The sequence below is a fragment of the Suricata suricatta genome, chromosome 2 (genome assembly GCF_006229205.1).
Source record: "Suricata suricatta isolate VVHF042 chromosome 2, meerkat_22Aug2017_6uvM2_HiC, whole genome shotgun sequence".
NCBI lineage: Eukaryota > Metazoa > Chordata > Mammalia > Carnivora > Herpestidae > Suricata > Suricata suricatta.
In genome coordinates this window covers 164,405,091-164,419,921 of record NC_043701.1, presented here as the reverse complement: position 1 = coordinate 164,419,921, position 14,831 = coordinate 164,405,091, and the positions used below count along the sequence as shown (strand labels likewise).

The 14,831-nt window shown below is 44.8% G+C and overlaps 1 protein-coding gene across 1 annotated transcript in view; it reads left to right on the top strand.

The window, feature by feature from the left end:
- The window catches only part of SORCS1 (sortilin related VPS10 domain containing receptor 1), a gene marked incomplete at its 5' end in the record, with an annotated part of 502,465 nt that overhangs the window by 453,629 nt on the left and 34,005 nt on the right, over positions 1-14,831 (top strand). The window contains 3 exons of the mRNA XM_029920325.1: positions 5,245-5,378; positions 7,554-7,677; positions 14,569-14,681. Of these exons, the coding sequence (XP_029776185.1) occupies positions 5,245-5,378; positions 7,554-7,677; positions 14,569-14,681 (371 nt within the window). The remainder of the gene's footprint in view (positions 1-5,244; positions 5,379-7,553; positions 7,678-14,568; positions 14,682-14,831) is intronic.

Here is a 14,831-nt window from a genome sequence, read left to right as displayed (position 1 = left end):
TCACAAATATTGGTTGTTAGTAGCAAAACTAACTTGCAACAGAAATGCCAGTACCTTTACTGAGAATGGCCACCTACCTAGCAGCCTGTCGTTTTCCCATGGCTTATTCTGGAAGTGGGATTTTATCCCTACAGCCTTTCAGGCTCTCCTGAAGAATTACAGTAATTTGTTCCCATATCTTGGCTGTATATGAAGCATCTACCATACTCTATCCACGTGTAAATACCGAGTTCAAGTGCAGCACTAGCTTTGTGTCTTGGCTTCTCGGGTTCTCCCATAGATCATCCACACCTTGGTCTCCCAGTCAGCCTATGGATTCTTCCTCACCCCTAAAAATGATGAGATCCTCTGAGGGCTAGCTCCCTACCCCAGCCCTCTCCCAAGCTTACTCAACCCTGGGAAGGAAAACAGCACAGAGATTAAAGTTTGCTGAAGTCACGGCTCCTAAAAGAAATGCACTGCTTTGTTCAGTTGTTGTTGTTGTTTTTTCTCATTAACTTAGTTGAGTGGCTCAGCACTTTGACTTTCACCTTAGTGGCAGATGGTTAGTCATGGAAAGTCTTCTGTTCTGATCGTAATTTTGTTCGGCTTCTCTTGGGTTAAGTGGTTGGAGAAGCATACCTCCTATCACGGAGCCCTTTTGAAGCCTGGCCTTAGGGATAAGAATGAACTCTTTTGTACTAACTACATCAAAACAGGATTTTCTCTAAACTTTCATTAACGCACAAACATCTAAAACCCATGCCATAAGCAGTTTCAGCAGGTCTGACATATTTGCTTCCATCAGCACGTCTCCCCTAAAGTCCATGTCCCCATGCACGTGCACATGTCCCTGCCCTCCTGTCACTGCTACCATGACGGTCATGGTCATAGGAAGGCAGCATGGGCCCTTTCTTGCAGATGGAGCAAACAAAGATTAGAGAGGTACTTTGACACTTTGACACTATTTTACGCTAAGGGGAAGTCAGAACTCGACCATGATTGATTGACATTCCCCCAAATCTCAAACCTGAAGGGTCTCTTGGCAATTTTTGGCCACAGTACCAGGGTATGGGGCCAGGGCTGGGGGTGGTCTTTGTAGAACAAAACAAAAAACAAACACTGGACTGAGTTGGGAGTTGTTAAGTGCAGATACTGGCCTGAACACCTGGCCAAGTCACTCCATTTCTCTGAGCCTAGATTTTTCTCCTGTCATGTGAGGAACGCGCATCTTGTTTCTCGAAGGTTTTTTCAAGCAAAATATGCTGTGACCTGTCACCTAGTGAAGCTTGATTTTCTGTCACAAAGCAGCACGTGTGTTTCTACCTAGTGGGTTCTGAGCAGCCACTCTTAGGTCAGTCCTCCAAGCCTGCCCTCCACCTCTCTCACCAACACCCCGCCCCTTTGCCCAGAATTCTCTCCCCCTTTGCGTGTCTTGAAGGCATATTCTCTCTGCCCTCCAGGTCATAAAAGTGATCTGATTCCAAATTAGAGTTTTGTTTTTGTTCCTGTTTTGGTTTTTCATATGCGTTTGCAGAAGTCACCAGAAACAAATGGAGAGGATGTGCCTGCTCTAAGTGGGCAAGCCATCCCCACCGGGCAGCTGGGGGGGCAGAGGGGGACAATTTCGAGGACACACTCATTTCGGCTCAGAAAGCTGCCCCATCTCGGCCCGTTTTGCAGGGAACAAGTCACTGAATACAGTGCATATTTGCAGAATGAGAGGTTTTAAAAAAAGTAGTTGAGACAAATTTTGTAGTTCTTTCCAGATCTCTCTGCAATTACCTCCAAAGCATAGGTGCCATTTACAGATGCCATTCTGCTCTTATCTTAGAGTGAAGTGATCAGTTTCTATGTAGTTTTGCAACTTTTCACATGATTGTTACCTTGACCATCAAATGTTAGACTTGAAGTTTGTAAAGTGTGGTTGAATGAGTCACCCGCCCCAGAATTACATGACAGAAATACAGTGTTCATTCCAGACCTGCTGCATTGGAATTTCTAGAAATGTGCATCGTAATTTGCCTTGAATGGATTAGTATAATCCATATGCATGTGTTGCAGTTCAAGGGACTCTGTTTTAGGATCTCATCTTCCTACTTTGAGCTACTTTTGTTTCTTCTAGAGCATTTTTACATTTCAGACAAACAGCAATGTAATGCATACACACATTTAATTTGATGGTCAGAGGAGGTCTCCAGGACAAATGGTAGAGACAGTCCCAAACGATCAGTGTGTGTGCGCGCGCGCGCGCACGCACACACACACACACACACACACACACACACACACACACACACACACACACACACACACACACACACACACACACACACTATGTCCAGCTTATCAGCTGCTTCCTGCAGACTAAACAAGAAAACAGAAGGACAGCCCAGTTTAATTTCCCAGTTCCCTCAACCACCCTGCCGCTAAGATTCATACGGAGTGACGCAGCGCCACCTGCCGCCCTTCTTGTGCACCGCAGGCACTTGTGTGATGGAGCTACAGCTGCAGGCTTGTTCAGCTCTAGATTTAGTGCAGCCAGCCAGCTGGGGGCCTCCAGGGGCTGGAGTTTCGCTTCTGCGGCTCCCCTAGCTCAGACTGCACCCTCTTTACATAGAAGAGATGCTTACAAGATAGGTTTTGGGTAGCAGAGACTAGGTACATTAAATGCAAATAAAGTAAATGAATACGAGAGGACGAGGTGGGAATATGAAAGGTAAATTCACACATTTGAATGAAGTCGTTCAAACATACGCATACTTCATGGCCTCCAAGCCTACATACTATGTGTCCTGAATCCCAGATCTCCTCGGCTTCCACTCTTTCCTTCTGCTTCTGCACTGTAGCCACTTGGGCTTTCTTGCTAGTCCTCAAAGACGGCAAGCACACTTCCTCCTCAAGATTTTGCACTTGTTCTACCCTCACCCGACGCATCACAAATAGTACTTGGTGCACTTCTTCACTTTATTCAGGTCACTGCTCCAATGTCATTTCTTCTGAGAAACAAAAATAGCACTCCATCACGTACCCCTGCTTTATGTGTTCAACGCCTGCCCCCCTCCGTAGTACAGAAGCTCCAGCAAGGGCCAGGTGTCCCCAGCACCTAGAATAATGCCCGACATATGGCAGCAGTCTAAAACTACTGAATGAATTAGTGACCACCTTTCACTAAGAAGATTCAACTGTTGCTATTAATAGAACACACAAGCACCATCCTTACTTTGATATTCTGACCTAAAAATATATACTAAATACTCATACATGACAGAGACAAAGACAGTGAACCCCTTTAGAAAGGAACTGGCATGTTGCACAGAGCTCATCCAGTCCTTGTCTTCTGGCTGAGTCATTTAACTCAGATCAGGGGAATCAGGAAGAGCATTCCAGAAGAGTGGTCACTGAACTCAGACTTGAAAGCTGGCAGGTGCCATGAGAGAGGTATCTAAGCCAAGACCTCAGAGCAGACCAGGGCCTTGCTGCTGGAGCAAACGGTGATCTGGGGACAGCACGAGCCATGTAAGAAATGAGAGCATATGTAAAGTGCATTCACCAATGCCTGGAATGTATTTAAGTAGTCAGTAGATACTGATTCTTAATAGCTATTTGGTTAAAATGGGAAAAGTTTTTTGAGCCTTTGTCAGCTGGCTAGAGTCTGAGCTCTAAAATCAAACTTCTTTGGCTCACGCCCTGGAATGGATGTTTCCTAGCTGTGTGACCTTGGGAAAGTCACTTCCCTCTGTTCATCTCTAAGTGGACGTGATAGTACCACCTCATTCATAAGGCTGTTGTGCGGAGCAAATGAGAATCAGAAGGGCCATTAGCAGAGTATGTAGCACAGTCATCACTCAGTGAGTGCTTCCCTTTTATTATCGCCTTGAACCATTCTGACTTATGAACAACTACTTCTTTTTTTTAATGTTTTTATTTATTTTTTAGAGAGAGAGAGAGAGAGAGAGAGAGAGAGAGCGAGCGAGCATGAGCAGAGCCAGAGAGAGAGGGAGACACAGAATCTGAAGACAGGCTCCAGGCTCTGAGCTAGCTCTCAGCACAGAGCCTGATGTGGGGCTTGAACCCATAAACTGTGAGATCATAACCTGAGCTGAAGTTGGACACTCAACCAACTGAGCCACCCAGGCACCCCTGAACAACTATTTCTTATCAGATGGCTTATAAGCCAGGAAATCAATTCTGTTCTGTATCTGGTCCTCAAGCCTCTAATTCTATAGAGAGAAGCATAGACAAAAGCAGAAGCAAGAAATTGCATCATCTGTTTATTTACCCAACAAAAACATTCGCAATCTGCTACATCTCAGGACCTGTGCTATTCTTTATATATAAAGATGAATATGAAAGACTCTTACCTTCTAAAAGTTGGCAGCCTGTCTTCTCTGTCCCATAAAGTTTACATCAATGTGTGTTAACTATCATCATCATTATTACTAGGTACTTTGAATTTTAGTTTTGAGTGAATAGCATGATCAACTTGGCTTTCTAGAAAAATCACTCTCACAGGTTTTTAGTGTGAGAGGTACATAGTCATTGCCATACATTGTGTGAACATGTAATGCGTATACATGCAGGAATGAATTCATACAAACGACATATGCATAGTTCAGAACCCACAGACTGACGTGCTATGTGTCCAGATACCTCTTAGATCTCATTGGTTTCCACTCTTTCCCTCCATCTCTCCACGGCAGCCACTTGGGCTTTCCTGCCATGTTCCACAAACGTGGAGATCCACCTCTTCCTCAAAACAGGTGGTGTTACATATGCTCACGCACACTCATATACAAACAGATCTTTAAAATCCAACAAAGAGTAAGGAACAATCACATCTAAGGTGGTTTGGGGGTTTGTGGAGTCACCACCACCACCAGCTCCCCCTGCCCACCCACATGGGTTTCCTGAGCCTCCTTCCTCCCTGTTTACCACAGTGGATATGGCCTCTTGGAAAGGTTTTGCATCTTCCTGTGCCGTCTCAGATCATGCCCCTTCTATTAAGGACATAAGTTACTTGTAAGTGTCTAAAGCTTTATACATAAATAACTCAGGTTTTTGCACCTGGAAGGAAGATCAGTAAGTGGGAAGTGTTGAGATACAATGGGCCACAATATATATTTTCTCAAAGCAGGGAAAGCCCTAGCACCTTCCTCAGGGAATAGGACTGTGATGTTTCGGAGGCTTCCAGTTCAGAGCAGGGAAGGTGAAGCAGAGAAAGCCCTTCCTTCTCTATGCCTCGTCTTTTCTCTTGTGCCTCAGGTCCCCTGGAGCATGTGCACCTGTCTCTTCCCTTTGTCACCACGAAGAACAAAGAGGTCAACGCAACCGCAGTGCTGTGGCCCAGCCAAGTGGGCACCCTCACTTACGTGTGGTGGTACGGGAACAGCACGGAGGTGGGTCAGCCTTCCACGCGGCAGCCGGCGGCAGCTCGCCTCAGACTGGCTGGGGGGAAATAGGAAATGAGGCGGCTTGTGTCACACAAGGTCTAGGGTAGTCCTCACGTCAGGGACAGGCTCTCCGGGTCCCAGTCACCTCATCAGGTTGTTCTCTTTGTCCTTCGGTCCGTGTCTCCCCTTGTCACCCCTTCCCCTTACCGTCCTCTATGTCGGCCTTCTTCTCCAGTCAGATTTGCCTTTGCAAAGGCCCTTGGCAGCGACCTGAGCTTTTTAACTCTCACAGCTGAGCAGGCAAAATGAAGGGTCTTTCACAGAAGTTCTTACAGAAGTCCCAGAATGGATTATTATTGACCACGCCTTCCCAGTGCTGGGGGTGGAGAAAGAGGTGTTGAAATCAGCCTCCCTAGGAGCCACATGGTCCAAGAGAGGGGAGAAAATGGTCCATGAAATTAAAAAAAAAAAAAAAAAAAAAAAGCCAGTGGATAACAGAGAGTCCAAAGCAGCAAATACTTACTACAGCCCAGCCCCCAAATGGCCTTCTCACCCTGAATCAGACATAGGCCCAGCTTTACCCTTTATGTTTTCCCAAAACATGGCCTCTGGCTGGAAGTCAGCAGCACCTTTAACTCCGCAGGGACCATAAACCTCTCTTATTGTAAAACTGAGGAGGCCACACATGAGGTGGTGTCTCCCCCTCATTCCGCTGCTTCACCCAAGGCCAGAGCCACAGCCTCCCTGTGCCGACACGAACCGTCTTCCCTCGTACTGGGCTGCCAGCTCCATTTTGAACTTACTCCATTCTCAGAGATTCGAATTGGCTTCCAAATTCTCCTCTGTCTGTGTAGGCAGCCGGACGCAGGCCTCCCCAGAGGGCTCTGGGAAGAGCTGGTGGGACTAGAACACTTCATCTTCCTCCAACGGAGTCATTTTCTTGCACTTGGTGGCTTTGCTCTGCAAACATAGTGCATCTTATTCCAGTACAAATCTGTATCCACCCCAGAGCTGAATGTTGGCCTTAACTGGAGACATAATTTTGCACAGACCCGGGGAGGACACCGCCCTGGCCCCAGCCCTGCTACGTGCCGGCAGGGGAGGGAAATGCTCACCTCTACAGCTAATATAACTCAGCTACTAAGAAGAAGCCCCCCTTTATTTTTCTTCTGAAACCACACATGCAAACTGGGCCCAAATCAGGCCCACTACCCACAGTGGCAGAAGAGAAATCTAAGTTATTTGCCTGAAAGCTGGTGCTGGAAGGTGAACATGCTAAACAACTTTCTTCCAGGTCTCCTTTTTTTTTTAAAACCTTTCAACAAAAAAACAACAAACTCTCAACAGATTATGTTGAGTAGACTTCTTATGCTGGGCTTTAGTCTTTCCTCTGCCACACAGGGAATAACATGAATTTAGATTTTAAAATTAATTAAGAAAAGACAGGAAAGAAATGTTTGTGAGGAATGAGTGGAGGGAGGTCAATAAGCTAATAATCTTTTCTTCCAGGACCCCGGCATCCGATTATATTACAGGCACCGCTCCAAATCTTTTTTTTTTTCCTTTCAGTCTGCAAACCACTATCCAATTAGTACTTGTTTCCATAGCAGCTACTTCCAGAAACTGCTGATCGGGCTCCTCAGAGGAACCAAGCCACACAAGGCCACTCCAGTCTAACTAGCACACTTCGGGTGTCCACGGTCACTGGGTTCCATTGTAATTTTCTGTAAATGGTGCACCCTGGAGATAAACAAGTGGGAGCTCACAGATTTTCAGTGACTGCTGCTTACATCTGGATTCATATGAGCTGCCTCTTTTGGTCTGATTTGAGTATTTCTTTGTATCAAGGGATCTGCCGGCTTATGAGTAGGTTACAGATAGAGATCCATATCCCACCAGCCAGCTGGACCTGTCAGTCTCCCCAGATCCATGCGTAAAGACAGCAGAAGAGAGGTGTCATGTTCACAAGGAATGGGCAGGGTCACTTGGGGTCATGGCTCTCAGAGCTCCTTTCTGGCCTGGACTCAAGATGATGGGGAGGCATACATGAAGCCGGTCCCACTGGGGCGCCCAGGAAGAGCCCGTGCTAACTTCAGTGGCTTGTTGGTGGCTCAGAGCTTGCCGCTGTCTCATCTGTAATTGAACAGCCATCCCCTCACTCTGTGCCTTTACCCATTTTAGCCTCTCATCACCTTGGAGGGAAGCATATCATTCAAGTTTACTTCTGAAGGGATGAACACCATCACAGTCCAGGTCTCTGCTGGGAATGCCATCCTGCAAGACACGAAGAGCATCGCGGTGTATGGTGAGTGCCCACCTGCACCCACTCCTTGCTGGCCGCGAGCTCGGATGAGGGAGCGTGGTGCTGTGGTCCCACAGGCCCCCCTGGCTCGTGACCTCTACCCCGAGAAGAGAGGGTAGTGGTGAAGAAAGAGCTGCGTCACGTCTGATCTCCTCCTTTGGGAGAGAGATGGTTCCCCGGCATAGTTTTTGTCATAAGACCCCTGGAGCGCTTATTGGTTTGTTTTCTGAAAGTGGCTCTGGTGCACGTAGGGTCACTATACACTCGCTCACCTGACAAGGGCCCGGATGAGTTTCATTATCTGTAAAGCTGATTCATTCCATTTGGTATTTTGGTGATGTTTGAATATCTAAAACCCCCATTATTAAAGAAAATAGATCATATTGAGGCATTTGTTAAAGTTCAACTTTAAGGGGCACCTGGGTGGCTCAGTCAGTTAAGCATCTGACCCTTGATTTCAGCTCAGGCCATGATCTCACAGTTCATGAGTTTGAGTCCCACATCAGGCTCTGTGCTGATGGTATGGAGCCTACTTGGTATTCTCTCTCTTTCTCCCTTTCTCTCTGCCCCCATCCTACTCATACTTCCTCTCTCTCTCTCTCTCTCTCTCTCTCTCTCTCAAAATAAATGAATAAACTCAGGATAATTAAGGTTTAACACTAAGAGTCTTGATTATAAAAAGAATCTACCAGTGTCTAAATATTCTGAAGATCTCTTCCACAAATATATATCCTTAAAAAAAAAACTGTTATCGATTAAAAAGCAATGTCATGTATCATCATTGACTGGATATCAGTTGAACAAGCAACAATACAGAACAATCTGCTAATATTTGGGGAAGTTGAACATAGAGTATTGCACAGAATGAAAATTTACTGAAATGGTTAAGATCACTGACAGCAAATGGGGGATTAAAGATATTTTATACAAATCGGTCTCATTTTGGTAAAATTTTTTTTGACACCAAAAGATAGAGAGGTATGCACTGAGTGTTATAGGTGGATGGTGAAAATTATTGTTAATATGAATATGCATCATGGAATATTAAAATTTTCAAGTAGATAGGAAAGGTAAATGCTGTGCAGAGGGAGAGAGAGCAAAGGGGAGCGATGAAGGGAGGACAGGTGAGACCAGGATTGAGACAAAGAGAAACTAAATAGTGGCCCAAATATTATCAATTGTCCCAGTCCCAAAATTAATTGGCTCTGATGCAGGTACTGCCTTTCATTTCTCATCTTGCCAACTTGACCTTCAAATTCAAAAAGCAATTTGTAAGCACTTTTGAACAAATCTAAGGACACTATTCCTCGCATGGCTGGGTGTTAGAGTCATAACGTGTCCTCCCTCCTCCCCTCTCCTCCCCTACCTCTACAACCCCCCCCCCCCGGGGGCCCTGCAAGCGGCTTGTTAAGCCCAGACAATAAGTGGAAGCAAACCAGGTCTGTGGTTTTCCTCACAAGGTCCGGTCAGCAAAGCGACCTCTCAGCCAGGTGACCAAAATGGGAATCTGTTTGCTCTCTTTCCTTTTCCTTCCTATACTCGGGGAATGCACCAAATCCTCATGATGGCCCTGGCATAGAGGAGGTGCTGTTAATGCTCTTGTTACTTCACTGGCGCAGAAAACTTGCCCCAGCGAGTGCATGGTGGAGCTGGGCTTCTGACTCTGCCCATCCAGACACAGGGCCCGTGCTCTGAAATTATCCACTAAATAGCTCGCATGTCTTTTCCACCTGAGACTCCCTTCCTCTCTTTCCTCCCTGGATGTCGTGTCACTAATGGGCACTGACCCATGACTCCCAACAGATGTCCTCCTAGTTAAGCATATCAGCAACCTCATCAGAAGCACAGAGGGAACGTTAAACCTAGGTCTTTGGCCTTAACTGACTCATCCCATCATTTCACAGATAGGAAATTGTTGCCCAGAAACAGGAAATTACTGGTTTTAAGTCTTTCTGCTATTCAGTGACAGCTCTGGTAATAATAATAATGGTGATGGTAGTGGTAGAAATTAACATTGACAAAGCCCTTACCAGCACCTGATCAAAGCACTTGATACATAAGATGTTTTATTGAATCCGCTGAGCAGACTTATGAGCAATATGCCGTAGTTACTATTTTTCAAATGAGAAAATAGGAGATAAGTATCATAAACAGAGAGAGCTTAGGAATTTGAATCCAGAGGGACTGTTTCTAACTGCCTTCCACCCCCTTGCCAGGCTTAGTTATTCTTCTCCCTAAAATGTCTTTAAAGGTGTCATCCAAGAGTAGATCACTCTCCATCAAATGAGCTGTCTTCGCTAAAATTGTCTCTGTATCCAAAGCTTGAGCAAGGCAGTGATTTTCCCTCCTCTAACCAAATTTCTGGGCAAACATCCTTTGTTTTCCTTCAGTTAGATGAAATGTCAGAGTTTGGTGCATATTACTAGAAAATCTTTTTTTTTTAGGTTTTTTTATGTTTTATTTTATATTTGAGAGAGAGAGAGAATGAGCAGGGGAAGGGCAGAGAGACTGAGACAGAACCTGAAGCAGTCTCCAAACTCTGAGAGCTTTCAGTACAAAGCCCAATGCGGGGCTCCAGCTCACGAGCAATGCAATCATGACCTGAGCCAAAGTCAGACACCCAACCGACTAAGCCGCCCAGGAGCCCCTATATAACTAGAAAATCTCAATAACCTGTGTGACCTATTCAGGACACATTATATCACACAGAGTTAGACAGGCAAGATTGAACTCAACTCATATAAAAGTCAGGAATATTTTTAAACCCTGGGATAACCTAGTGGAAAAATAATGGAGGAATTTGAAGATGGAGGATTATCAATAATTAGGCTGACTGTGTTTTATTGGAGCTCATGAATGTTAGGCTCCTGCCGTGTCATGGACACACATCTGTTGTATCTGCCTGCCTTTGTTCGTTCCTTCCTTCCTTTCTTGGTACACAAACAGTATGTCAATCTTATTTTCTTTGTATTGAGATACAATTGATGTATAACATTATATTAGTTACAGGTATACAACATAATAATTATTTGTATATATTGTGAATTGATCCCCACAAGTCAAGTGAACCTCCAGCCCTATATATGGTTACAATTCTTTATTTCCCTCATAATGAGAACTTTTTAGTTGTCTTAGCAATTTTCAATATTCAATGTAGTATTAATAGTTACCATATGACATAGTTACCATGTCATATATTACGTCCCAGTGACTTACTTATTTTATCCTAGAGGCTGCACCTCTTTACCCCTCACCCATTTTGCCCACCTTCCAACTCCTAACTCTCGCAACCACAAATCTGTTCTCTGTATCTGAGGTTGTGTTTTTGTTTTTGTTTTTTCTAGATTCCACATATAAGTGAGATCTTACAATGTTTGTCTTTCTCTGTCTGATTTATTTTACTTAGCAGAAGACTCCTAGAATTCCTCCATGTTTTCAGCAGTGACAGAATTTCTTTCTTTTTTATGGCTGAATAATATTCCATTGTAGGTGTGGACCACACTTTCCTTATCCATTCATCTGTCCGTGGACAGTTAAGTTATCACCATATAGTGGCTGCAGTAAATAATGCTCAGTGAATATGGGGGTGATGACATCTTTTCAAGTCACTGTTTTTGTTTCCTCCAGGTAAATAGACCCAAGTGGAATTCCTAGATCATATGGTCATTCTATTTTTAATTTTTCGAGGAACTCCATGCTATTTTTCTATCTTTCTTGATGGTTGCATTTCAATGATATGGTTCCCAGGTGCCTAAGAAAGACATTCCTGGGTTGGAGAAGATGTGCATCTCAAAAAAGCAGAGAAGGAATCTACAACTGCAAGTTTTCCAAAGTAAATGCTCTAAGAAAAGGGAGGTCAGAGGCTGTGGTCAGGAAGAAATTTCCCTAAATTTAGTCAAGCTGAGGGGAACGTTAAGTTCATTATGGTCAGACTGAAGGAATCATTATATTTGGGAAATTAACTGGGAAGAGATTGTCCATCCAAAGCCACAAAACAGACTGTCGGAAAGAAAATCTAGTTTTCATTGTTTCCCTTAATTTGCTCCAGGGCACAGGTGTGCTTTTAAATACAAAAGAAAAATGTAAATGTGCTGCAAACACATGCACACACACACACACACACACACACACACACGCATACACACACATCACACAGTTGGCCTGTGAACAACACAGGTTTGAACTAAGCAGGTCCACTTACATACAGATTTTTCTGATAAATACAGTACAGGACTATAATGTATTTTCTCTTATGATTTTCTTAATAACATTTTCTTTTCTCTAGCTTACTTTATTGTAAGAATACTGTATATGAAACGTAACACACAAAATATGTGGTAATAGACTACTCATGTTTTCATTATGACTCCTATTAATAGTTAAGACTCTTATTAATAGTTAAGACGCTATTAGTAGTTAAACTTCAGGGTGCCTGGGTAGCTCAGTCGGTTAAGTGTCTGACTTCAGCTCAGGTCATGATCTCATGGTTTATAAGTTCGAGCCCAAGGTCAGGCTCTGTGCTACAGCTCAGAGCCTGGAGCCTGCTTCGGATTTTGTGTCTCTCTCGATCTCTGCCTCTCCCCTGCTCATACTCTGCATCTCTCTCTCTCTCTCTCTCTCTCTCTCTCTCTCTCTCTCTCAAAATTAAATAAAATTTAAAAGTTAAATGTCAATTTTTGAGTGCCAGGTGGGGGATGGCATCCTAACCTACATGTTATTCAAGGCTTAACTGCATGTATATATTTATTTATTCATTCATTCAATTCTGCTATTTACCTTTTTCAGTGGTCCTACATTCATCCCCTGTTTGCTGAGTAAACTGAAGTGTACGGCTCCTATGCCCCGCTAATGGGCTCACTAAGTTATTACAGAGAGAGCTGTGTTGTTTTTCTGTGGGTGTCTGTTTACTGCAATAAACACCTTCCCTTATAAGATTGAGTTTCTATGGTTTGGCAAGAGGTTCAGGGAAAATTAAAAAAACATCAACTTCTATCTTTAAAGTGAAAAGTTAGGGCTCCATTAGGCCTTCTGCTGTCCATGCTGCTAGTTAAGATGCATTTCATTATTCTCCATCAACACTGAGGTGGTGGTATTCATTTGGGTGACCAGTGTCTCATAGATAGACGGGCTTTGAAAAATAAGACTTTGGAATAGGCTAACCACCATCATACACACCTTGTAATTTAAGAGTCGTCAAAGCCTGTGTCTGGTAAGTCTTCAGCATTGTAAGGAAATGCAGAAGTGGGCTCTTATGTTTTCTGAATGTATAATTGGCATTGCCAATGTCACTGAGCCGCTACTGAAACATGAGGACATGCTTAAAACCAGAAAGAAATATAGTACGTGCATAAATTACAGAGAGCCTCCAGTGAAGTTTGTGCATTTATTTATCGAGCAAAAATTTATTAATTATGTGACTTGAAAAACCTACCATGTGCAGGCCAGGAACACAGAGTTGCTGTCCTCGTTGACCTAATATTTCAGTGTGGGAGACAGACAGTAAAAACAAAATACCTCACCTAGCCAGAAGTATGAAGATGACAAATAGGGTCATATGGTGAAGGGTGTCTGAGGTAGCGGAAGGGAGGATAATTCAGGTTGCTAGTGGCAAAGGCTTCTCCCGGGAGAGACTGAACAAGGAGAAGCTGCCTGTGCTGTATCTGGGGACGTGGAGGACTGCTCATGTGGGAAGGAGCACGGCAGCATGCAGGAGCAGGGGCGCGACAGGTCCTGGAGTGCAGGGAAGACTTAGACGGGAGGCAGGAGAGAAGGCCTGTACCGGGCTATGTGGGGCTATGAAGGTGATGGTTAAGAAGCTGAATTTTTATTCTAAATGCCATGTCAGGCCACTAGCAGGTTTTAGGGCAGCAACATGACCTGACTTTTACTCTGCTAAGTTCTCCAGAGCTGGGCTCTGAAACTCGTCACTGTGCTTGGGCCAAGGCCGTGCCTCCCATGGGCTGATCCCAGCTAATGACACAGTGTGACAGGGATATTAAAGCAGACCCATTCCCCAGATGCAGGGCACTCCTTCATTGCCAGTGGGCCTTCAGAGCCTCCCTGACGGTCCTGCTGAACCTTCCTCACGCTGCAGGACGGTCATGAAGCCTTCCTCCCTCTCTTCCGTAAGTGTCACATATGCATCTTGGTACTGCGGTTCTCTGAGCTCCTCGGGCTTCCCGGATTCTCCCCGTCAGGCCCTTGCTTTTGTCAGCCCATCTTACTTTGCAAGTAAGGACCAAGGGCCCTGAGGACCAAGATGAACTCAGGGGCTACGGAGACAGTCAACCAATTATTTGGGTTCAGGAGCTTAAACTTCCATCAAATGAAAGGTCCATACAAATAAAACATAGCAACAGAATGATGATGATAATAATTATGATCATGTAATCACATAATGATAATAATAAGAAGAAGACAATCATATGATGATAATGAAGATGTGTACAAGGCACAGTAGTGCCCTACAAAAGGACACTGAAACATGGTGGGGGGAGTATTCAGTCAGGTAAGTGCTTGAACCAGAGTTTGAATACTGTGCGTGGAGATAGAAAGGATGGGGTGCTCCTCGGAAGGGACAGACGGTGTGTGCAGAGGCTCGGGTCAGAAACTCACCGTGCATTCAGGGTGCGCCGGGGCTTTCGTGTCCAGGAGTGCACAGTCCAGAGCTAGGAACAGTGTGCAAAGGCTGCAGATCGAGGCATGAGCCAGACCTAGGGCTTTGGTTTAGAAAATGAAGGCTGGGGGATGTAGAAGATTTAGAATGGGGTAGATTTTCCTTCCAGAAGGCTCTCTTTGGCAACTGTAGGTAGGCTTTGCATAGAACATAAAATAGAACACACTTTTGAGAAAGCTCATGGACTTACAGTGATCACCCTACTGTTGTCTCCCCAGAGGAATTCCGGTCCCTTCGCCTATCCTTCTCTCCGAACCTGGATGACTACAACCCTGATATCCCCGAGTGGAGGAGAGACATCAGCCGAGTCATCAAAAAGTCCCTGGTGGAAGTGAGTGCAGACAGTTCCTTCTCTTGTCCCTTCCAGGAGCTGCATGGTAAGGGCCTCTCGTGCAAAGAGCTGACAGGCAAGAGCTATAGCCCGTGGGAGGTCTGGCTAAGCACCTGCTGTCTCCATAGCGGACCCCCGTACGGGCAGACG